Genomic DNA, 22,729 nt, shown 5'->3' with positions numbered 1-22,729 from the left:
TATACTGGAGGAAATTACAGGATTGATTGCGGCTGTTGTTATGAAGGTGGCTTGGGGAGACACAGAGAGAGGGAGGGAGAGAGAGAGAGATAGAGAGACACTCATGATGAGTCAGAGGTTGAAGGGGGGATGAGGCAGCATGCATATGATTAAAGGCTGAATATGAACAAGATTGAAGCTCACACAGAGAGAGAGAGAGAGAGAGGGAGAGAGAGAGCGAGAGAGAGAGAGAGCCCAGAGCATTATCACCTGTGATCAATGAACAATAATAAATAAAATGAAGAGAGGACAAGAGAGTACAACTGATGTGCTATTGACATTGAAAAAAAAGGTGAAATATATCATGAATATGTGCACTGAGTGTGACTTGTGCCTAAATGGAATATAAAAACGAAAATTAAATGTCATAGCGTCAATGTCAAACCTGTCTTCCTGGGCACATTTACATGGGAGAAACCCTGAAAACAAGCCGGGAGCCTTTCAGAAGAGCAGCCTCGACCCAATCAGAGGGGAACACGAAACCTGTAACATGCCAGAGCTAAATGTCAGATGGTGCTAATAAAGGGGCCTGTTGCTCCGGTGTGTGTGTGAGTGTGTGTGTGTGTGTGTGTGTGTGTGTGTGTGTGTGTGTGTGTGTGTGTGTGTGTGTGTGAGAGAGAGAGAGCGAGAGAGAGAAGGAGTGTGTGCAAAGGTGCAGAGATGGTTATGGAGAAAGTAGTTCCAATAAGCATACTGTAGATGAAGTGTGGACATTTCCTGGAGAGCACTCGAAAGAATGGAGAAAGCGTTACTCAACCTCCATTGTTATTAATTAATCAGCATCAATTAAAAACAAGAAGGGGGCGGGGGGTTCATGGCAGTTTGCGAGCTCTTGAACATTTTTATTACAATTACAATGGGCTCTTCTATTTTCAATCAACTGAGTCGGTCATTACAATGCAGAGTGGTTAGAACCTGAAATGTGAGCTCAACCTTTGTTTGGAAAGATGATTATGTACACCGTCAATTAGGCTTTGTGTTTGTCATGTTTGTGCAATAACACAGGTAAATACCTCCCTCCAAATGAAAAGCATCTGCATTGATTTGAGGACTAGTTTCGTCTCTGTACACATACTCTCTCTCTCTCTGTCCCTACAGTATGTTTCTCAATGCCCAATGGGTCCATGGCATGTGTCTGTTTTTGTATGTGTAGGAGCCATTTTGCTTGTTTTATAAAAGAACTACAAGGCGCTTAGTTGGTGGCGCGTGATGATGCAATCACTGTGCGTCGGATAGCAAGACTGATTTTTGATTTGACACACCTGCGGCTGGTTGGGTTTTGAGATGCCAGACAGATAATGTTTTTCAACTTTTGTTTCCGACTTTCAACAGGGAGACATTTTTAAGACGGACTTGTTTCCAACACGCTAATCCTCTGGTTCACTTACTTGATGAGATGGCTTGATTGAAGGTCTGTAGATAGGTCTTGGCAAGGTGTATGAGTGTGGAAGTGCATGCTATTAGCTACATTAACAAAAATAAGGCTTGATGCATGCATCTAAAACATGATGTGGATTTCTTAAACCTTCAACAAAAAGCGACTTTAGTTCCAAACAAAAATACTAAAGCGTTTGCGTGCGGTTTACTTGGTACTTGCGGTTGAAAAACATTATCTGTCTGGCATCTCAAAACCCAGCCAGCCGCAGGTGTGTCAAATCAAAAATCAGTCTTGCTATCCGACGCACAGTGATTGCCTCATCACGCGCCACCAACTAAGCGCCTTGTAGTTCTTTTATAAAACAAGCAAAATGGCTCCTACAGTATGTTTGTGTGTATGTGAGTGAGACAGTGGGTAGAATAGGCTTGTCTCGTAAAAAAAAATCACCATCACTAGCAGTGAGCACTGATTGCTTTTACTTTATTTCCTTGATAATAGGAGGAGTCAGGTTCACGAGACCCCTAGAGATGCCCCCCCCCCCACCACACACACACACACACACACGCACACACACACACACACACACACACACCTACCTCTTGGGAAGTCATGGAGAGAGACAGAGGGAAAGAGGGGTGGGGTGGGAGCGAGTAAAAGAAGAAAAACAAATCAAGAGCCGTTAGCTCCTGGAATGAGCCTGTTGAGGTGTGGGAAACGGAGAGAGAGAGCGACCGAGAGACATAGAGAATGAGCCTGTTGAGGTGTGGGAAACGGAGAGAGAGAGCGACCGAGAGACATAGAGAATGAGCCTGTTGAGGTGTGGGAAACGGAGAGAGAGAGAGCGACCGAGAGACATAGAGAATGAGCCTGTTGAGGTGTGGGAAACGGAGAGAGAGAGCGACCGAGAGACATAGAGAATGAGCCTGTTGAGGTGTGAGAAACGGAGAGAGAGAGAGCGACAGAGAGACATATAGAATGAGCCTGTTGAGATGTGAGAAACGGAGAGAGAGAGAGAGAGCGACCGAGAGACATAGAGAAAAGGTGTACAGCAAATGCAAGGGGGTGGATGTGGAATTGAGAGAAATTCTCCCGCTCGGAGTCTGCCACAAGAACTGGTGAGTCTCTGACGGTTCTCCTCGTGCCCTGAGACTAACAAGTCGAGTCAGAGAGAGACAGAGTAGAGGGAGTTCCTCGAGGTGGAAACAGGAAGAAGACACTGCAACTGAACAAAAGGTATTAAAAAGAGATTAAAAGGCGCACGGGGTGAGTGGAAGGCGCAAGAGCAATGGAAGCAAACTCCAAGAAGCAGCGATTTAAGAAGGGTCGGAGTGCCACCTTCAGCATTGACGGCTTCAACATCACTATAGGTAAGAATTTGGCGGGTCGTGGGGGGTGTTTGGCATGGGAGCGAGATGCCAGAGAGTGTGTGACAGAAAGACAATGTGTGTGTGTGTGTGTGTGTGTGTGTGTGTGTGTGTGTGTGTGTGTGAGAGAGAGAGAGGCAGGGAGGGAGGGAGGGAGGGAGGGAGGGCAATGAGGTTGAAGATGTGTCTGATGCTATCACACCAAGGGTCCAACAACCAGGGTTATTCCCAGGTTAATTTGGGGGTATGAAAGGGTTAACCCGGGTTGCCCAGCCCGGGTTGGCGACCCACCTCGAGAAGTGGGTCGGTCCAGGGTCGGACAAGTTTGCGTGAATGGCACCACCCAGGCCTCTTGATGAGGGTTGGCATGGACACAGTGACATCATCATTGCACAGAACACGTTTTAGCCTCTGCACCACTGGTCACATTAGTCCATTCTACCAAAGTTGGCGCTGGTCTCTGTAATGCTGCTACACCATGGAAACAAGGGGGCTCACACTAAAGCTGTGTGCTGCTGACGTCGCCGACAATTCATTCCATTGTCTTGACAACCAGTGTTGATGAACTTTTGTGCTACTTGCTTTGTTTTTGTTGCAGCGCTTGTGGAAACTCTCACAGGAACGAGGGAGGGACTGGGGGTTGAAACAGTCTTTTTTGTTGCAGCGCTTGTGGAAGATCTCGCCGGAACGAGGGAGGGTATTGGGGGTTGAAACAGTCAGTGTTGGAAATAGGGTGATGTGAAGCTGTTCTGTGCTGTGGGGGCCGTATAAAAGAGTTGCCACTGGGTTGGGTCCTCACATTTGAGAGGAGTGATAGTTCTTTGCCATGATAGTTTATTTGTGCACACTAGAATGCGGATGGCACAAGTCAATGAGTTGGAATGATAAGAAACAAAATCTGTCTCCGGGTTATCCTTGTTCAATTCCATAATCCCACAGAAAAGTTGAAGTACTGAAAGCAAGATTAAGAGCCTATACTTTTTTTTAATTTTGTGTCCCTCCTGGGAATCGAACTTTGGTCTCCCAATTGAGGGACTGCAATTTAACTACCTGGCCCATATGACCAAAAGTAGGAAGCTGAGCAACTGACTGACAGTGTGATCCTGCTGCCATAAATAGAACGCTTATCTTTTTTTTACTTTAATCATAAAAGACAACTCTGTTCACAGATACTGCAAAGGAAAATTATTCATAACCATTGTCAAATTGGAAGTACCAAGAATCAAAGCATGCAAGCTTTCTTCTTGCTCATACGATTGAAGTTGCCTGGATGATATGAACACTTTAATAAGGAGAGACAAGTGTTCATGGGTTAGGGCTTGACGGTTGATGATATTGGACCTCCAAGATATGGACCTACAAAGGGAATTAAATGGAGAACATTGCTGGGCAGTGGGCACCTACCAACCTGAGGGTTGCAGGTTCATGACCCGCATTGCCTCTGGCTTGGTCAGGTGTCCATAGAGTCACAATTGGCCGTGTCTGCAGCTGGGAAGCTGGATTAAGTGTACTAGAAATGTGCACGCTTCACGCACTCATTTCTAGGGTGGAGGCATGGAATTTAGCATAGCACTCTGTTAGGTGATGCTATGACTATGCGCGTATCCGCACTCCATTGGGTTCCCAACAGCGCGCCCCAAGTTTGAAGTCGATCGTACGAACGGTTCCCGAGATCAACCACGTTTTGTGTTGGCAGTAGGTGGCGCTATGACTATGTGCATGTCTGAATTGCATGAAATTTGGCACCGCACTCCATTGGGTTTGCAGCAGCTCACCCGCCAGGTTTTAAGTCGATTGGACGAATGGTTCTCGAGATAAACCCCTTTTAATGTTACCAGGAGATGGAGCTATGACTATACGCGTGTCCGAAATTCGGCACTGCACTCCGTCGGCTTCCCAGCAGTACACCCCCCAAGTTTGAGGTCGATTGGATGAACGGTTCTCGAGGTAAACCACTTTTTGTGTTGCCAGTAGGTGGCGCTATGACTGTGCACATGTCTGAATTGAAGGAAATTCTCTGATGGAACCGGAGCTGCGAAAAAGTGGGCGGCCACTGTTGAACTCTATGGTGTGCGTTGCAACTCTACGGACATACAGACGGACATAGATACAGCTCTCCAAAAATAGTAGTAGGATGTGTCCTGGGTGCTGCACTAGTGCCTCCTCTGATTGGTTGAGGTGCCTGTCCGGGGGAGAGGGGAACTGGAGGGAATAGCGTGATCCTCCCACGTGCTACGTCCTGCCAGTGAAATACCTCGCTGTCAGGTGAAAAGAAGTGACTGGCGTCTTCACATGTATCGGAGGAAGCAGGTGCTAGTCTGCAACTCTCCCCAGATTGGCGGAGGGGGTGGAGCAATGGCAACGTCGGGGCAACTTGACAGGGCAAATTGGCCAAGTTCAACTGGGGAGGAGATGGGTTGAAATCTGAAAACAGAGAGGGAGAAAAAGAGAACATTGCTAAGAAATGTCCTCAAATAACCTCTTAGGTGTCTCTGCAAACATCATGGCACGGCCTCAAAAAGAACCTTTACTACCACAGAACATTGACATTTTCTTTTCCTCTGCTAATCCTCTCACTTCTAACATCCTGACCCAACATGACATCACATCCTTGATGGCAGGAATTATGGCAGTTGTCATGGGAACCTGCAAGTGTCATTGTAATCTTGGCCTGGGTTTGGGTCTGCACAACACTTTGCCAATCAGCTACTCTGCAGCATGACTCCTCATTGACTGGCTTGAGACACTCCTGTTTAACTCAGCTGGTGGTACTGGTACTGCTGGGTTTGTGAAACATTCTGCCAGCTTTCCAATGCAGCTTCACTCGTGTCAGAAATTTTCTAGAAATGAGTGTCAATATCTTGAAACATAGAAACAAAATCAAATTATCTCACACAAATGGCAATTGCAATCAGTATCCACATGGCACTCCTTTCTTCCAGAAATAAATGAATCAAGGCAAACTAGGATTCACCATGGTGCTGGTGTAACAGCTGGAATTAGAGTCAGCTGAAGTAGCAGAATAACATTTGTTTTTCATATTGATTCCTCATATTTAGATGCAATTCGGGTGAGCTGAAATAGCAGAAAATCATTTGGTTTTTCACATTGATTTTTTTCACATTGTAATAGCCTACTTGAGAACATGGGAGCATGAGAGCTTGGGGTCCAGCTAACCTCGCGTCACCAGGGTCTTCTCGGCGAGAAAGAACCTGGCCTCCGTTCACAATTGATTTTGTCACCCTGCCTGGTTCCGGCCTAGAGCCCGCCCTAGACAGGAGGTAACAGCGGCAACTTTTACGTTAACTTGACAATTAGACACAACGCATCAGAACCATTCAGAACGGCAAACAACAAAACAAAAGATGGGCGTACCGAACGAAGTTTTTGAAGAAGTTCTTGTAGAAACATTGCGGATTCACAATCTCACATCTTTTAAGCTTTGCATCAGACAATTAATCGAGGAAAGAGACGTCAAGCTAACGGCAACAAATACGTTTTTTGGCGCACTTCCTTCCGGTGTTCATTCTGGTTCCGTGGTTTACGCCCCCATGACAAACAGCGGGGTGAAAGGTGCCCAGACTAGGGTCCAGCAGGGGGCGCCTTGAGTGGGTTTTGCGGGACACCTCGCTGGCTTCCTCTCTTGTTAGCGTTTACACACACGATATGATGAAAGTGGTTTCCACCCTTCTTTCGCTCAAATACGACCTTTTCAGGTATGAATCCCTCATAATACTGGTTAATATTTACAAGTGTGTTAGGTAGGTGAATGTAACGTAAACTATTTGTAGTATAGTATCTCTTCGTGTAGTAGCTAAACACCTGTGATGATGATTAGCAAACGCTATAGCCACAGTAACCTTGTGCAATGCTAACACATGTGTAAAACTAGCCTATCAGCAGGGTCTGTTTCCACGTTTCTCACTCTGTTTTGCCCCGCGCTGCCCTACCCACGCTCACAACTTGCATTTACTGACTTCATGCCTGGCTGAGTGCTCACTAGCCTAGTACTAGTAGCCTACTGCTGCACGCGTGAAAAATAGACCAGACCCCGACACTATCGCTGCAGCACGTGTTGCTTCAGCGTGGCATGATGCATGGCAAGGCAACGCGCTATGTACGGCCGCTCTTCTTCTGTGCTGCTGAGTGACATGGATCAGTATCTTCTTGGAAGTATGTATTTGGAAAAGCTAGACTGGCCATGAAAGGATAACGATGTTAAGGCGTTTGACATTCTATCCATATGCATACGCAATTAGTACTAGTCCTACTAAAGGTCTTGATGTGTGCCAAGTAAACATCCCCCCACAGCATTATTACCAGAGGCAGCAGCCTGAGCCTTTGAAGCAGAATAGATTCATGCTGCTTGGACCAATTTATCACCCTGCCATCGTTCTGTCGTAACAACCAAACCAGGCAACGTTTTTTCACTCTTTGTTGATCCAGTTTTGGGGATCAGGTGCCCACTGTAACTTCATCATCTTGTTAGCTGACAGAAAGAGTGGAACCACCAGGTAGGCCTATATGAACTTCTGCTGCTGTAGCCTCATCCACTTCAACAAGTAGTTCATTCTGAGATGCTTCTAAATATTGTAAGCTATATGCTATCACTGTATTTGTACTTGTGGCTCAAAATATAAACGATGAAGAGGGAAACCAGTGCATAATTGATCTCATTTTCAAATATTTTTTATTGCATTTTCAATTATGCGTCCAAATATTATAAACATACATCAACAGCTTTACAGGATAGTTAAACAAAAAAATTATATATGTGTGTGTATGTACGTATCTATGTATGTATATGTATGTATGTATGTATGTATATATATATTTATAAAATGGCTCTCTCAAATCAAGCAATCTGATTGGTTCACAGCCATTGTATAATTCCAGTAACCGAGTTCAATAACCCATGGCCATGGGTTATTGGTTGCCATGGCAACTCTCTTACTAAGAGAGTAATAATAAGGCTTACCTCAAATGACAACGTAGAAAAAAAAATGGCGGAGACAGCTGTCAGATCCTTGTGAATCGATCTTCGCTTATAACTTTACTAATACTTCGCAGAAAATGATGTTTTGTACAAGAATAGATGCGGGCTAATGTCTTCTTTGCAAAAGAAAGGCTGTTAACTCCGCATTTAAGCCCGCATTTAACCCCGTAACGTTAGTTGGTGTCGGGCAAGCCCTGAGAATGCAACGCTGCGCTCGAGCTGCCTGGGTTTCCAGAAAGCTCTCAGCCAAGCGCCAGGATTGGCCAATGTCAACTTCAGTCTCCAGAACGATCCAATCAAATCACCCGCAGGTCTATCTTCTTGCTAGAGGTCCCGCCTTACAGTAGTGTTTCAACTGACTCTCAGAATACCATGCCAGTCGGACTTATAGTGTTATTATTATTATATTATTATACTTGGAACCCTTTTATAAAAGCAATATAGCACTCGAGCAGCGTGTGTTGTGGAATATATCCCCCTGCTCAGTTGTTATCCCACTCGGCCTGCGGCCTCGTGGGATAACAACTGATCAGGGGGATATATTCACCACAACACACTTGCTCTCGTGATATATTGCTTAAATATATATATATATACACACACACACACACACACACACACACACACACACACACACACACACACACACACACACACACACACACACACACACACAATCAGATCAGCAACCAGTCCTGGCTTTAACTGAACATATAACATGGGACGACAATAAGATTTCTTGGGAGGGGGGGTCAAGGGTTAAAATGTGTACCCTTAGAGCATGTTGTGGGCTTTCCAACACAAGTAGGCTTGACATTTAGACCACTTTGCAACACGTTTTGAGTATACGTGTGGCCCGCCTGCTATTTTGGATGAGCGGGGTTATTCTCTTCTGACCTTTCGTCAACAAGGTGTTTTTGCCCACAGGACTCCCGCTGACTCGTGTGATTTGTTAATCTCACCATTCTCTCTAGGCTCTAGACATTGTACTGTGGGAAAATCCCAGGAGGGTCGGCCCTTTTGGGACTAGAGTGTCTGGCAATAACAATTATACCACATCGACTGTGACTTAAATCACACTTTTTGCCCACTCCAATGTTTATTTGCATGCGGTAAACGAACAAACATACCAACACTGTCTACTCTATTTCTGCTTTATGTATACATGATTCACGGTTTAGAAGAGCAAGCTGTTTGTGTAAATGGGAAGGTGTGTACCTTAACTAGTGGATATACTGTATGTGAATGTGTGTATCATACAAATATGTTTTCATTGTCTGCATTGTTCAGCGTGGTTGCTCACATCGGTTCAGGTTTCAAGTACAAAGATTTATATTCCTCAATGGCGATTTTGTGTGTGTATATATGAAAGTTAGCTGATTAGCATGGCACACAGGACAACACAGCACAGCACAACACAAGACAACACAACAGCACAACACATAATTGCAATAAACAAAGAGATAAAATAAAGAAACAGTAAATTATGTTTGATTTAGTGCGTTGTTGGCTAAAGCAAGTTCTGTCACTTGACTTGACTCTGTTCCATAAATGTATTCCCTCCAGTGGCAAATGAAGACGGGGAGAGCTCTACCAAACTACTGCCCAGTTTTGCACGTAAGTCTACTGTTCACGCCTATGTCATTTTACTTAATTATAAGTCAATTCACTTAATTATAAGTAATTTCACTTATTATAATAAATGTATAATCAAAGTACCAATAAAACGCGCTCAATCCTCAAAAGTTTCTATGAGTGCTGAATCCTCCAAAACATATCACTTGCCACTGATGCACACTGAAGAAGGGCACTGGCCCGAAACATCTGTGCAAAGGCAATGCAAATTGAAAAAGTTATTGGAGTGCTGTCCTGGATCAATACCTTTCAATACATATATAATGCCAGTGTAGAATGAATGTTGCTCAACTAGTATTGACATTATACACCCACAAGGTGGCAGCATCACAAAGGCTCTTAATTCTTGTGCTGCCTCTGATGATCAGAGGAAAGATAACAGTTATGGTTGTTAAGTTTATTCTTTACTTATGTAGGCAGCATTACCATATGGGAAATAGATGGAACATGTTTTATGATGTATAAGAACTGTACTTTGATTAATAATTTGTGTCTGATATGTTTTTTCCACAAAAAAGTTCAGGACTACATCCTACATGAGAGACAGACACGGAGACAGAGATAGAGAAAGAGAGAGAACTGTGCATGAAGAGAGGGCGCTGTAATAGTAGTAGTAGTAGTAGTAGTAATAATAATAATAATAATAATGAATTTTGTATAATGCTTTTCAAAAACCCAAACAATAAGAGTCCATGAAGAAACAAACATGAGACAAGCAACAAGTAGAAACATGTAACAGAAAGTAGCGTGAAAGCTGGGAGAGTGTGAGATGAGAAGTACAGACAAACGTTACATCGTTTGTCTGGTGTGCATTAAAACTAAAGTAACGAGCCTGTTTTTAAAATGTAAGGAGTACAGATATTTGTGTTAAAATGTAGGGACTAAAAGTAAAAAAGTGGTCAGAAAAATAAATACTCAGTAAAGTAAAGCTACCTGAATATTCTACTTAAGTACAACTACTTTGTTAGTTCCCATCTCTGCGACTAAGCGTTTTATTTTTATTTATTATATTTATTATTATATATTGTTTTTATCACAGGCTCAAAGTCCCAGAGTGCTTTGTGGAATGCCATCACGGCAGGGATGGGGATCAAAGGCAAAGAGCAGACGACCCCCCTGAATGACCCGCGGAGTCCAGAGGAGATCCTGGCTGATGAGCTCCCAGGAACAGACGGACCAGAGGCCTCCGAGAAAACAGCCATCAGGTTTGCTGCTGCCAGGCTATAGAGTACCGCGGGGATGATGGCTTTTTGTAGTGGGAAAGTGGAAGTCCTGGACATGTTGTTGGAGCTTACGGGGAAAAGTGAACAGGGTTTTAGAATGGGGATTTCACTTAACTGCATAAAATAAGGTCTGTGGTTTATGGGAGTGGTAATTTGTGTTCAGCAGGATCATCTTCACGAAGGTGAATCACTTTTATGCCTTTTGAAGCAATTTCTGAAAATCGCGTAAAAAAAAAATGCATTTATGTTTCAAAAGTCATAAAAGTGATTCACGTTTGTGAAGATTATCCTGCTGAACACAAATTACCACTCCCTGACTCCCATAAACCTTTGTTAACCACAGACCTTATTTTATGCATCTAAGTGAAATCCCCATTCTAAAACCCCATTCACTTTCCCCCCAAAGCTCCAACATGCTACTTCCAGACTCATTCCTGCGGTGCTCTATTGTGGTCTACTTATTACTCAGGACATGAACCTCATGCTAGGACGTCCCGTAGGACGTCGCTTGTCATTTCCAGCTCATTATAGCCTACCACATGCAGGTTATTCTCAGTTATTGTAAATATGCCTTTTCAATCCCTTTCCACACTTATACCTCAGAAACAAACGTATATTATGTGATCAGACTACTTGTTGACTGTATTGTGTGTTGCTTTTAAATTTTGAGGCAACAGTTGAAGTGGGACCTCTGAAAATGGTCGCTTTCTATTGAGAGGATCATCTTCTATCTGACATTTAAGCATTCTTGATAGACGCACACACGCACATGAAGAAGCGCACACAATTCTAATGGCCATGTATCGCTCCTCACCTCAAGGGAGGTGAAGATGATTGATTCCAGCGTGATGCGCGATAACCAGGATTTCAAACGACCATTAACATAATTTGTTGTCACGCTTAGAATATTGAACGTCACTTAACGCCTGATTCCCATTAACCTGGCCGGGCTCAGGAGACTATTACAAAATGCCTCAGCCCACAGGTGGCAAAAAGCAAGCGTTTGTCATGGTTTTTTGGCTGCACGCAAAACAGACAGGAGGCGATGGCAAGTCTACTTTGAGACCGAGGTTTTCTGACGTAAAAATGGCGAACATTCACAGTCTCGGCAGGGGGTGTTTGGTGTGAAATTGCGGCAATCCCTTTTGACTACTACACCCTATTTGATGTTTGTGCTTTCTCAAAGTCTCATTGCAGGAACGCATATTTGCGGGCGCTTCTCGTTATCTCAAATTGCAGTGCTGTTGTTCACACGGGGCCTTTTTCCGCTGCAGAGTGGCGACGAGGAGAAAGTGATTTTCCACTTGACTGGAGCCTGCTCCCTCATTTCAAAAGCTACAACCCAGATAGAAGAGAAACACACAGGCAGTGCAGGACAGCTCCAGATAGAAGAGAAACACACAGGCAGTGCAGGACAGCTCCCGGAACAGCTTTCAGAGAGGAAACGCTTCATTTGTCTGCAGAGACACTGTGACCTATGTCAATGTCATATATTACTAATATCATATATTCGACATGGAGAACCGACTGTGGAAAATTTGTGTATTTGAATATGGGCTCCGTTGAAAATGAGGTTTGCAATCTCAGTTTGATTTACCTGGTTAAATGAAGGTTAAATAAACATACCAACCCCGTTGACATGGCAACTGACCATGATTTGGAGGTCTTCCTTTTTGTAAAGCCCGTTTGGTTGCTGAAAAGGTGGTAGACCCTTTTCACGGGGGGCATTTTGTGCCGAAAAGGCAGGGTAAACACACGTGCACGCAAAACACGAATGAGAGTTTCCAACGGCCAATAGACCCTTTTCACAGGGGCCATTTTGTGTCGAAAAGGCAGGGTAAACACACGTGCAAGCAAAACACGAATGAGAGTTTCCAACGGCCAATAGACCCTTTTCACAGGGGCCATTTTGTGTCGAAAAGGAAGGGTAAACACACGTGCAAGCAAAACACGAATGAGAGTTTCCAACGGCCAATAGACCCTTTTCACAGGGGCCATTTTGTGCCGAAAAGGCAGGGTAAACACACGTGCAAGCAAAACACGAATGAGAGTTTCCAACGGCCAATAGACCCTTTTCACAGGGGCCATTTTGTGTCGAAAAGGCAGGGTAAGCACAGGCGCAAGCAAAACACTTAATGATTGCAATTTGGAAACCCTCATTAGTGTGTTTGCGCAAAATGGCCCCCGTGAAAAGGCTCTATTGCAGCTGGTGAATTTTGGGATTTGCCAAAATTTGACTGTGGCCTGTAGAAGAAGACTCCCTCCCTGTTGTTGTTTTTCTCCATTCACACTCAGTCACGAATGTCACGCCATTTTCTTCCTTATTTATTTGTGTGGGCAGTCTCCTGAGGTCAGCAGATCTCTTTGACCTGGCCAAGCGCGTTTAATGGAGGGCAGCTCCACAGAGAGCGCTGCAGGCAGGGACCTACGCCTGAATGACAAATGGCAGGATTACAGCACATGGAGATAAAGTGAGCGGGGAGCGAGCAGTCATCAGCCGTGACGTCACCACCATGTCAACCTCCAGTCCCAGGCCAGGTTTGGCTGTTATCCTGCAGGCGAGCATCGTTTGATTTTATTGGAGAATGGAGACAGATTCACGTGATGTGTTAGTAGCAAGGGCATGCACAGGGAGCGAGTGAGTGAAAGGTCAGCAGCCGCTGTCATAGAATAGGGGTTGAATTAAAGGTTAAATTCAAATGAGTTATGCATGAATACAGGGGAAGGGGTTGACATTTAGAATGCTTAGATTGTAATGTATACTATTAGGGCTGCTGCGACTTCATTATCGATGAAACATTATCGTTTGGTCTATAAAAATGTCACAAAATGGTCAAAAAACCTCAATCACTTTTCCCCCAAAGCCCAAGATGCTGGAAGCTGGAACACGAGAATATTATTATTTTCTTAAAAACGAGTCTAAACGATTAATTGATTAGAAAAAATATTTGCAGATTAATTTTGTCGATCGATTAATCGACTAATCATTGCAGCTCTATTATATCCTATAATTACAGTCAAGTAAGAGTGGTTTTGGGTAGTGCTTTTCAACAGTGACACAAGTTTGGTTCATCTGCGCAGTTCATTTCCCTCTTAGTATTTAGACGTCTCACTGAATGTGCTTGGTTGGTTGCATTTTTTTCCTTCAGGTCTTTCCTCAATTTTCACAAGGCAGCACACCGGGTGTTGCAGCGTATTCACACATTTTTCAGTCCATTTCTCCAACAGCCGAAAGGATGCCTCATCCTTCAGACTCCTAACGGCAGCTGTGATAGTTTTGTGATGATCAGAGACTGCAGCAGTTGAGCATGCTCCATAGCAGCTGCAGCACAGTCCAGTGCATCCTCCATCCTAACACACGCTGACTCATCATCGACGTGGCTGCTGTCGTGCTGTTGTTTACGCTCGTTAGAGGTGCTCTGCACATTTTAAAGTAGTGGCTGGCTATTAGATGGGCTGTGGGCTAAACAGAAGGTGAATCCAGCAGTTTTTTTTTTAATAATAGTTAATAATAATAATAATTATTATTATTATTATTATTATTATTATTATTATTATTATTATTATTATTATTATTATTATTATTATTATTAATAATAATAATAATAATAATAATAATGGTCCAACTCCAAACTTTGTAAACGGCATTAGTCACACAAACACCATGCGCTCATGCAGCTCAAACTCAGAGATGCTCCACGGGTGTGGTCAGCAGTCTGATTGATCTCCTGGTTAATTGGATGCCATGTGCTGCTGTGAACTCGGCAGCTCATTAAGACAGCTGTCTCCTTCTTGGTAGCCCACAGTTTGGGAGGCTGAGCCCTCTGTTGACCGCAGCCACACAGGTTGACAGACCCCCGCTGACCTCCCCCGTGGAGCACCGGCCCTCATCACGTAGCCTCACTAGCCCGCTAATGAGGCTCCACTGGACAGTGTGTGACTGGTACCAAAGGGGCAAATGGCACAGCTATTCATCACGATGACTGAGGATGAACCTCGCTGTGATTATGACGTTAAAGAGCTGCTGTCTGCAGCATGATATTTCTGCATTAAGGCTATTATTATACACCAGGCAAATTACATTTCACATTGATCAATTATAATGGACCAATACTGACGCAACTCCAGTGTTGCCCATCAGAATTGTACAGAGTTGACTGGTAGGACCTTGTTCAGTGTGATGCCACGTTATGGCAGTTCTAGGACTGTCGTATCATATTTTTATTGGGTGCCCTCTAGTGTGAAATGTGAAGTCGTTTAGTCCGCTATTGTGTCCTACAATTTTATATTTTCTCACACAAACAACAAGTGAAAGAAGATCTGTCAATAGGGTTAGAATCTACAGTATAATTACCAGCGTATGACTGGTATTGTTTTCACCGTGTGTGTGTGTGTGTGTGTGTGTGTGTGTATACTCACCCCTGGCACACGTTTGTTTTAAGTTGCGGGCGTCACAGGTGGTGTGATCCTATTGCACGATGGTGTCTAGGTTCACTTGTTTTCCAATACACAAATCGTCTTGTTTCAAGAAGTATGTAGTAATGCAATTTTCTGCCTTAAGGGCCGTTTACAGTAAGTGATTGGTGACCATCATTATATTCTATCATGTCCAGTGGACATGGACATCGATGATAGAATATGATCGTCGGTGGTGACTACCATAAATCGCTAGACTATAAACTGCCCTTTATTGTGACTTGTTTACATTTTTACAAAGTTCAACTGCGTTGGAAACCAGTGGAGTTACCTCACTGGCAGATTTCTTTTTCTCAAATAAGAAGTCCGAAATATGTGATGACTTGTGAAGATGGGCTGCGGAATGATCCAAAGTTGGTACAGTATTCTTTATGTGAAAGCAGAATCGGATGTATGAATCAATTTTACCAATACTTATGAACAAAATTCAGAGAGATATTACAGCCAGCTGTTACAGATATGTGTTTGACTTTACGGAGGCCCTTGCGGGATTTGAAGCTGTCACCTTGCTGACATTTGTTGGTGGATTTGCAATTGTCTGCAGATTGCAAGCTCATGTTTCATCAAATTTAGTTTTAGATTGCCAAATGCTCATATTTATGTGGTCCAAGTTATCCATTCATTCACACTGTTCAATCTATATATTCCTTCCCCTGTGTGCCGTCTGCAACCTTTTGAGAGTAATTTAACTTTTGGGGTATTGATTGAACTAGAGTTGAACTCAATAGTGTCATTAACTGACCCTTTTTCCCACCCTGGCTGTAATCAAAGATGAATTTATCCTATTATAAAGATGTGAACGCGTTGACAGAACGACATTTTGTTATTTAATTTACAGTTAATAGAAAATTGGATACAAAGTTCAGTTGAACACTAATATTGTAAAATGTTTTCTTATAGGTGGTCACACTAGGATTATGACACATACTGTAGCACGTAGGTTATGTTCATATCCAAATGTATTTTCCGAGGAGCACAACCCTGTGTTTGTATTGACATCTTATGTGACAGAGTAGTCCATTTTCTTTAATGGAATTCATAAATAGGAGGCAGGAAATAGATGAAGGGGATTTCTTTAGATTTGCCCTCACCCTTACCTCGTGCCTCCCGACATAACTCAGTAAAGATGAATTCACTTTGCTCATGTAGCAGCCTTTTAGTCAACTGTAAGTGAATTGCAAACCGCTCACCCATGATTACTTGAGCCTGTGAAGAGACCTCTACATCTCGGTGTCTGTTTAATACAGTAATGGATTTGGTGCAGCTCCATGATGGAGTACAGTGAATACATTTTGCAGGGCCGTAGTGTGTTGTGATGCTAGCTTGTCACTTTGAGCTGTGTGTCACCTGAGCCTTAACCCTGCAGTGAACTCTGGGACAGAATATCACCGCCTCTCCTGGACTGCGATTTGCCCCTCCCCCCCTTCCAAGGCAGTTTTGCTGCCGATAGAGGAGGAGACTTAAATTTAAGAATAAGAATGAAAATATTCTACATTGGGGCATCCGGGTTCCCAGCCTACCGACACGAGGGTCGCAGGTTCGAGCCCCCGTGTTACCTCTGCCGTGATCCTCCCACGTGCCACGTCCTGCCGGTGAAACTCCTCGCTGTCAGGTGAAAAGAAGGGGCTGGCAACTGCACATGAATCGGATTGGAGGAGTATGTGATAGTCTACAACTCCCCAGATTGGCAGAGGGCGTGGAGCGATGACTGGGCCTGGAGATTTCTTTCCTCAGAGAGAGAGAGAGAGAGAGAGAGAAAGAATAAACATGATTAAAAAATATATCAGCAGTTTCATGCACAAATGTTATAGAATTAATAATTTAAATTATGGTACAGTCCTTACTGGTAATGGTTGCAGTAATTGACATGCAAGCTTATATTTAGATGACTTTATGAAGTCAAATAAGTCTAAATACAGATCAGTGTTTTACTGGTGGACCCATGGGTCCAATAGTATTTATTATTAATAGGTAATTAGGGCAATTACCTAATGAAAAAATCTGGCTCCGTCAGCTCACCTGCACGCGTGCTCTTTACACTTCCTGAACGTTTCAGCCCGATCGCACGTGAAACGGCATAGCTGATCACTTCAAATTTGAATTCCTCATGTTTACGTGCCGCATACATCCACTTCAGTTTATCAAAGGTGCAAAGAGACATTTCAGAGTGAAAACGTTGATATGTAAACAGAGCCACTATTTGGTGACGGGGGCATCATGCTGCTGTTACAGTAAGGCCCTTCAAAACTGTAAAAGACTGCAAAACAAAGCTTTGTGGAATAGAAAATGGCCTCCATATTACCAAAGAACTTTTATGGAAAGAAATGACAGCTCCATATTGCCCCATTGCAACATCAGCGCCCAGCAGCCTCCGCCATTTTTTATTTTTGGAAGCGTGACAGCGCCAAAAGAACCTCGCACAGGCTCGCAGTGGTCAGCTGCGGTAGCGCGGGCCCCTATAATCAGCCTCTCTAAACAGTAACTCAACGGGAGAACACTCTAAACTTTGGGGATTCACATCTTTTCCGGGCGTACTGCAAATCTTGACTGAAGTGGTGTAGTGCAGGGATGTAAAACAACAACCATATTGTGGAATCTAAGCAAAATTTTTCGTTATCTTTGTTTAGTTTTTTCAAGATAAATACCTAATGAAAAGGACCCGAGGTTCAACTCCCGTTGAGTTACTGTTTAGAGAGGCTGATTATAGGGGCCAGCGCTACCGCAGCTGACCACTGCGAGGCGCATTCTGTTTCCAAAAATGGCCGGAGTGTCGTCTCTTTCCTTCCACGCTCTTTGATATTACTCGATATACTTGGAACCTGATTGCTTCTCTCCTCACCCCGGCAGGTGTATATCTGACCTTTAACCTATAGGAATCTCCCTGATAAGAAGCCTCTTCACTCTGCAAATAGCCAGGTTTACGGTGCCGTGCCCTCAATTCCCCCCAGCCAGCCTTCCATCTCCACGACATCCGACGCCAAAAAAGAAAGGAAGTATAGATGGGACATTTGTGATGGATGACGTGCACCAAAATGTGGTCATTATCGCAAAGCCCAAAGCTATTTTGATTCATAGATATCCATATCAACTTGCCTGGAAATTTAAATGGGATCTGAATTTTTCATGCACCTCCAAATGGCCGGGGCTGTTAATGTCTTGATTTCCATGTGTGAGCTGAGGGAGCCTGAGCACAGTGACGAGAATACCTTAGCAGAGCTTAATTTCCATCATAGTCGCACAAATAATTCATTTTCCACTTGATTCATTCGTTATTTTTCACCGAGTAGTTGTCAAGTGCATATTCTGATGATCATTATGTGAAAGGACATAGCAATGTTTTGCTCTCACCGCTGGTTCGTCAATCTTGAGATTAAATAAAAGGTATATCTTTAAATCTGCTTCCTGTTCCAATGCCATAATCACTCATTCAGACATACTATAGTATTGCTTTGTAGCCCTCCAAGGCAAGTCGCTAAAGATACTTGAGTTGCGCCACCGCCATTTATTTGCTATATTTACTTCTCCTTTGAACTCTGTGTTAAGTCTTGTTTCTGTGATGACAATCTAAATGTGTCCCTCAGACACTAATTGCTCTCTGTGTTGCAGTCAGATTCCTTACGCTCCTACATGTAGAATATATCGTTCTCAATTTGATTTAGGTTTATCGGTTTATTATCTTTGTGTTGCTCTTCTATGCGTTTATTCCGTGTCCAAGGGTAGATGATTATGTGCCATGTGATTTTTAAAAACGGAGCTGCTATGATGCATAGCAGATTTCACACAAATCTGATAAACCAATCAAGTGCTATCGTGACGTATTGTATCCTACCTATTGCATCAATACAAGACAAGAGAGTCGTCTTGGCAACAGTGATGTAAAACACTGCCACTACAGGACTCTGGGGGTCACTAAAGTCACCAGGTTTCGGATTCTAGCAACAAGTACAATTTGGAAATGAGCAGAGGCCAAGAAAAAGGCCTCCTCCGAATATTTCTTCAAATATTCAGCATGGCTGTATCGTGCCCTCTCACCATGAAGGAATCTAATTAAGCCTAATTCCTACAGTAGTATTTTGTTTTCGGCAAGGTTCTTCATTCATCACTTGGCATTGTAATTATTCTCTGAGATTCCTTGGGCGCTCAAGCTCCGGGCCACATCTCCCATCAGCAAGGCTGTATTCTCCAGCCTGCTATTTTATGCATGCATTTTGCCATCACAAATACTTTTGCTGTAACAAATATTTTCTATCAGAGGCTCTTTTACCCTCTGGTAATACGCGGGAGCCTGGCGTTCAGAGACTGACTTGTCACAGCATCAAATGACACAGAGAGATTCACATTTGAGGAGGAATAATAATAATAATATATTAATAATATTAATAATTATATATATGTGTGTGTATATAGTATATATGTATATATGTGTGTGTGTGTGTATGTATATGTGTGTATATATATATATATATATATATATATATATATATATATATATATACAGTACATATATACAGTACATATATGACTTTCAAAAAGGAAATCTATGCAATGTTATTTAGAATCTAATACGCCTCAAAGTCACTTTCACAGGCCTTTGACACAGCCTTTTCTGGCAGGGCTTGTTCAGTGCAGCATCGACACAGACAGCTGACATGGTACATCAGTCCCAGAGTGCAGACCTGTGCACACCGAGGTGGTGGAAGGTGACGTTACTGTAGAGGTTGGAACTACAGATATTGTGGGGAAAGTCAAGAAAGAAAAAGAAAGAAAGAAAAAGAATTTCCCCTCAAGTTGACCTATCGACTCTGCCTCTGGCCTGGGGTCTCCTGGGGACCAGCACACCTCCACAAAAGCCAAAAAAAGAAACTAAAAGAATGATGAAGAGTGGATTGGAGTGAGGCAGAGAAGGAGAGAGAACCTGAAAGCAAATAAGAGAAAGAGCGAGAGATGGGGTAGACGAGTGTTCCTTTGAAGAGAACATCATGGCACACAGACAAACCTCTCTCCTTCCTCCTCACAGAGGACCCATCTCAGCAGATGAAAGCGGGGACCTCTTTGGGCCTCCTGCATCAAGTAATTGAAAGACCTGAGGGTATCGTGGGGGGGCTGTGGGGAGGGGGGTTGGGTATCGTGGGGGGGCTGTGGGGAGGGGGGTTGGGTATCGTGGGGGGGCTGTGGGGAGGGGGGGGGGTGCTGGGCTGAGTCATACATGCAAGTCTTAGGACATGGAGAAAAGGAGAAGACGGAGCCCTAAACTCTCATGGTTCATTACTGGCAGTTCAGAGAGAAGAGGAAGATGTGAATCAGAAGAACAAGAAGAATCTTAAAAATGTTGTAGCTACAGGGCATCCGGGGGGTCACAGGTTTGAGCCCCCGTGTTACCTTCCGTCCATATATACAGGCATAATTGGCTGTGTCTGCGGGTGGGAAGCTGGATTAAGGGTATGTGCCCTGGTCGCTGCACTAGTGCCTCCTCTGGTCGGTCGGGGCGCTTGTTTCGTGGGGGGGGGAACTGAGGGGAATAGCATGATCCTCTCACACACTCCGTCCTGTGGCTGAAACTCCTCACTGTCAGGTCAAAAGAAGTGGCTGGCGACTACACATGTATCGGAGGAAGGATGTGCTATTCTATAACTCTCCCCAGATCGGCAGAGGGGGTGGAGCAACGACGGGACAGCAGGGGGAATTGGGCAAGTACAATTGGGGAGAAAATGCAGAAAAAAGTTGTAGCTATGGCTACTGAGTACGGTTATAAAATACAATAGCCCCTTCCACGACAGTGTTGTGACTGTGTGATTCTGCACAGTCCCTTATACGACCATTCGAAAATTTGACAATTAAGTGTAAAGCACCCGTCGTAAAAACAATGCTCGTCTTGCAAGTGTCGCAGGGGCACATTTCAAATGTACTCACTGTTGCACAAGAGTCTTGTAAAAATGGGTGCTTTTTGGTTTGAATGTTCAGTTCTGCTAATAAATAATTTTAATATATATATATATATATATATATATATATTTAAAAATCCTCAACTTTCGGTCAAACAGCCGCCATCACAGCGCTCACTATCGGCCCCTGCTGATCGGAAGCTATAAGCCTATTGCAACAATAAACACAAGATGTACGACTCGGTGTATTGGACCAGCGACCATAGGCCCCCGATGATAGCGAGTGCTGTGTTGGCTGGAAGGAAATTTAATAATACTTTTTAACATTAAAATTATTCATGTTCACAAGACCCTTGTGCAACTTGTTTTAGTGACTGGCGCTTTACACTTAATTGTCAAATTTTCGAATGCTCGTATAGACGGTTTTCACCAGAGCGCAACCCCACAACACTTCCTTTTTCTCAGCATTCGGCAAACTGCAGAAATATTCACTCGACATCGTTACTTTTGTTTTCGCCGCTCGGCTGTATAGACGGTTTTCACGGAATGGTCAGTCCTGCACTTGAATGTTTTTTTTTCTTTTATGTCCATAGCAAACACTGCAACAGGAAGTGAGCGGGGGTTCAATTTAGAATGTTTTTTTGTTGTCAAGTTAAAACCGTCTATAAGGGACTGTGCAGGATCAAGCAGTGACAACACAGTCGTGAAAGGGGCTAAAAACTACACCATCTTAGGAATGAGGAAAAAGCAGCAGCACGTTGAGCACTATATTAATATTGTACATAGTATACTCAGCGGCCACAACCTGCTCGTTAATGTAAATAGCCTGCTCCTCAAAACAGTGAATCTCATGGCTGCAGCTCAACACATAAAGCATACAGATACATACACCACACAAGAAGCCGTTTCCTTTTTTTTTGTCAGAGTAAACAGAATCGGGAAGACGCATGAGCCGCTTAGATTCTACTTACCCCGCTAGCCAGGCACTTCTCACTCATACTGAGCATTAGCGCCTGGCCAACCACATAACATTTCCCCATAGACCAGCTTTCCGCTCTCGCGGCTACGTCTTAAAAGATTACTTACCTGAGCCAGAAACTTGAAGTGAAGACCCTATCCGATGCTTAACATCCTCTTCGAAATGACGACAGATGTTGCCGCTTCCAACTTGTTGCATAAAATCCACTTTTTTTTTGTCTTTTATATCAAAAAGTCCTTAATGCAATACCATTCAGGAAGTGTGGGGGCAGTACGGACAGCGACGCACTGTGTTTACACTACTGCCCCCCACACTTCCGGTTGTAAATGTAACACAATATAAATGTATCTAGCATACGTGTTATAATATTTCATAATTGCCTCTGATTCGATTATTCTTGTTTTTTAGTAATAACTTAATACTTAATAACTAGCTCTGAAAGCAGAATTCTAGGCAGAACGATAGCAAAGAGACAACTAGTAGCCTACAACTATTATTTAATTGAACAATAGCTATTTTAAGCCATATTGTGAAGAATTGTTTTGCGCAATGTGTATTCTTTACTAGCTCTTGCGGGCCACATAAAAGAATGGCACTATAAACAACAAACACCCAGTGATCTGTGGCCGAATACACCTTGTGAGAATAAGCTGTTCAAGTTTAACAGAAAGGCAGAACATACTCAAATAACAGCTCTTTACAACAGTGGTGTGCAGAAGGGCGTCTCTCAACTCACAGGTTGTCGGCAGCGGTTTGA

General features: G+C 43.5%; 1 protein-coding gene across 1 annotated transcript in view; it reads left to right on the top strand.

Annotated features, from left to right (window-relative positions):
* Positions 1 to 2,702: 2,702 nt before the first annotated feature.
* Positions 2,703 to 22,729, top strand: part of LOC310792079 (uncharacterized protein) — a gene marked incomplete at its 5' end in the record, with an annotated part of 244,501 nt that continues 224,474 nt past the window's right edge. Inside the window, 3 exon segments of the mRNA XM_083653786.1 lie at positions 2,703 to 2,784; positions 9,344 to 9,394; positions 10,452 to 10,617. Coding sequence (XP_083509912.1) covers positions 2,703 to 2,784; positions 9,344 to 9,394; positions 10,452 to 10,617 — 299 coding nt within the window.

The sequence above is a fragment of the Poromitra crassiceps genome (genome assembly GCF_964638095.1).
Source record: "Poromitra crassiceps genome assembly, chromosome: 17".
Lineage (NCBI taxonomy): Eukaryota > Metazoa > Chordata > Actinopteri > Beryciformes > Melamphaidae > Poromitra > Poromitra crassiceps.
Note: the sequence above shows the minus strand (reverse complement) of the source record. Positions and strands in the feature narration are given on the sequence as shown.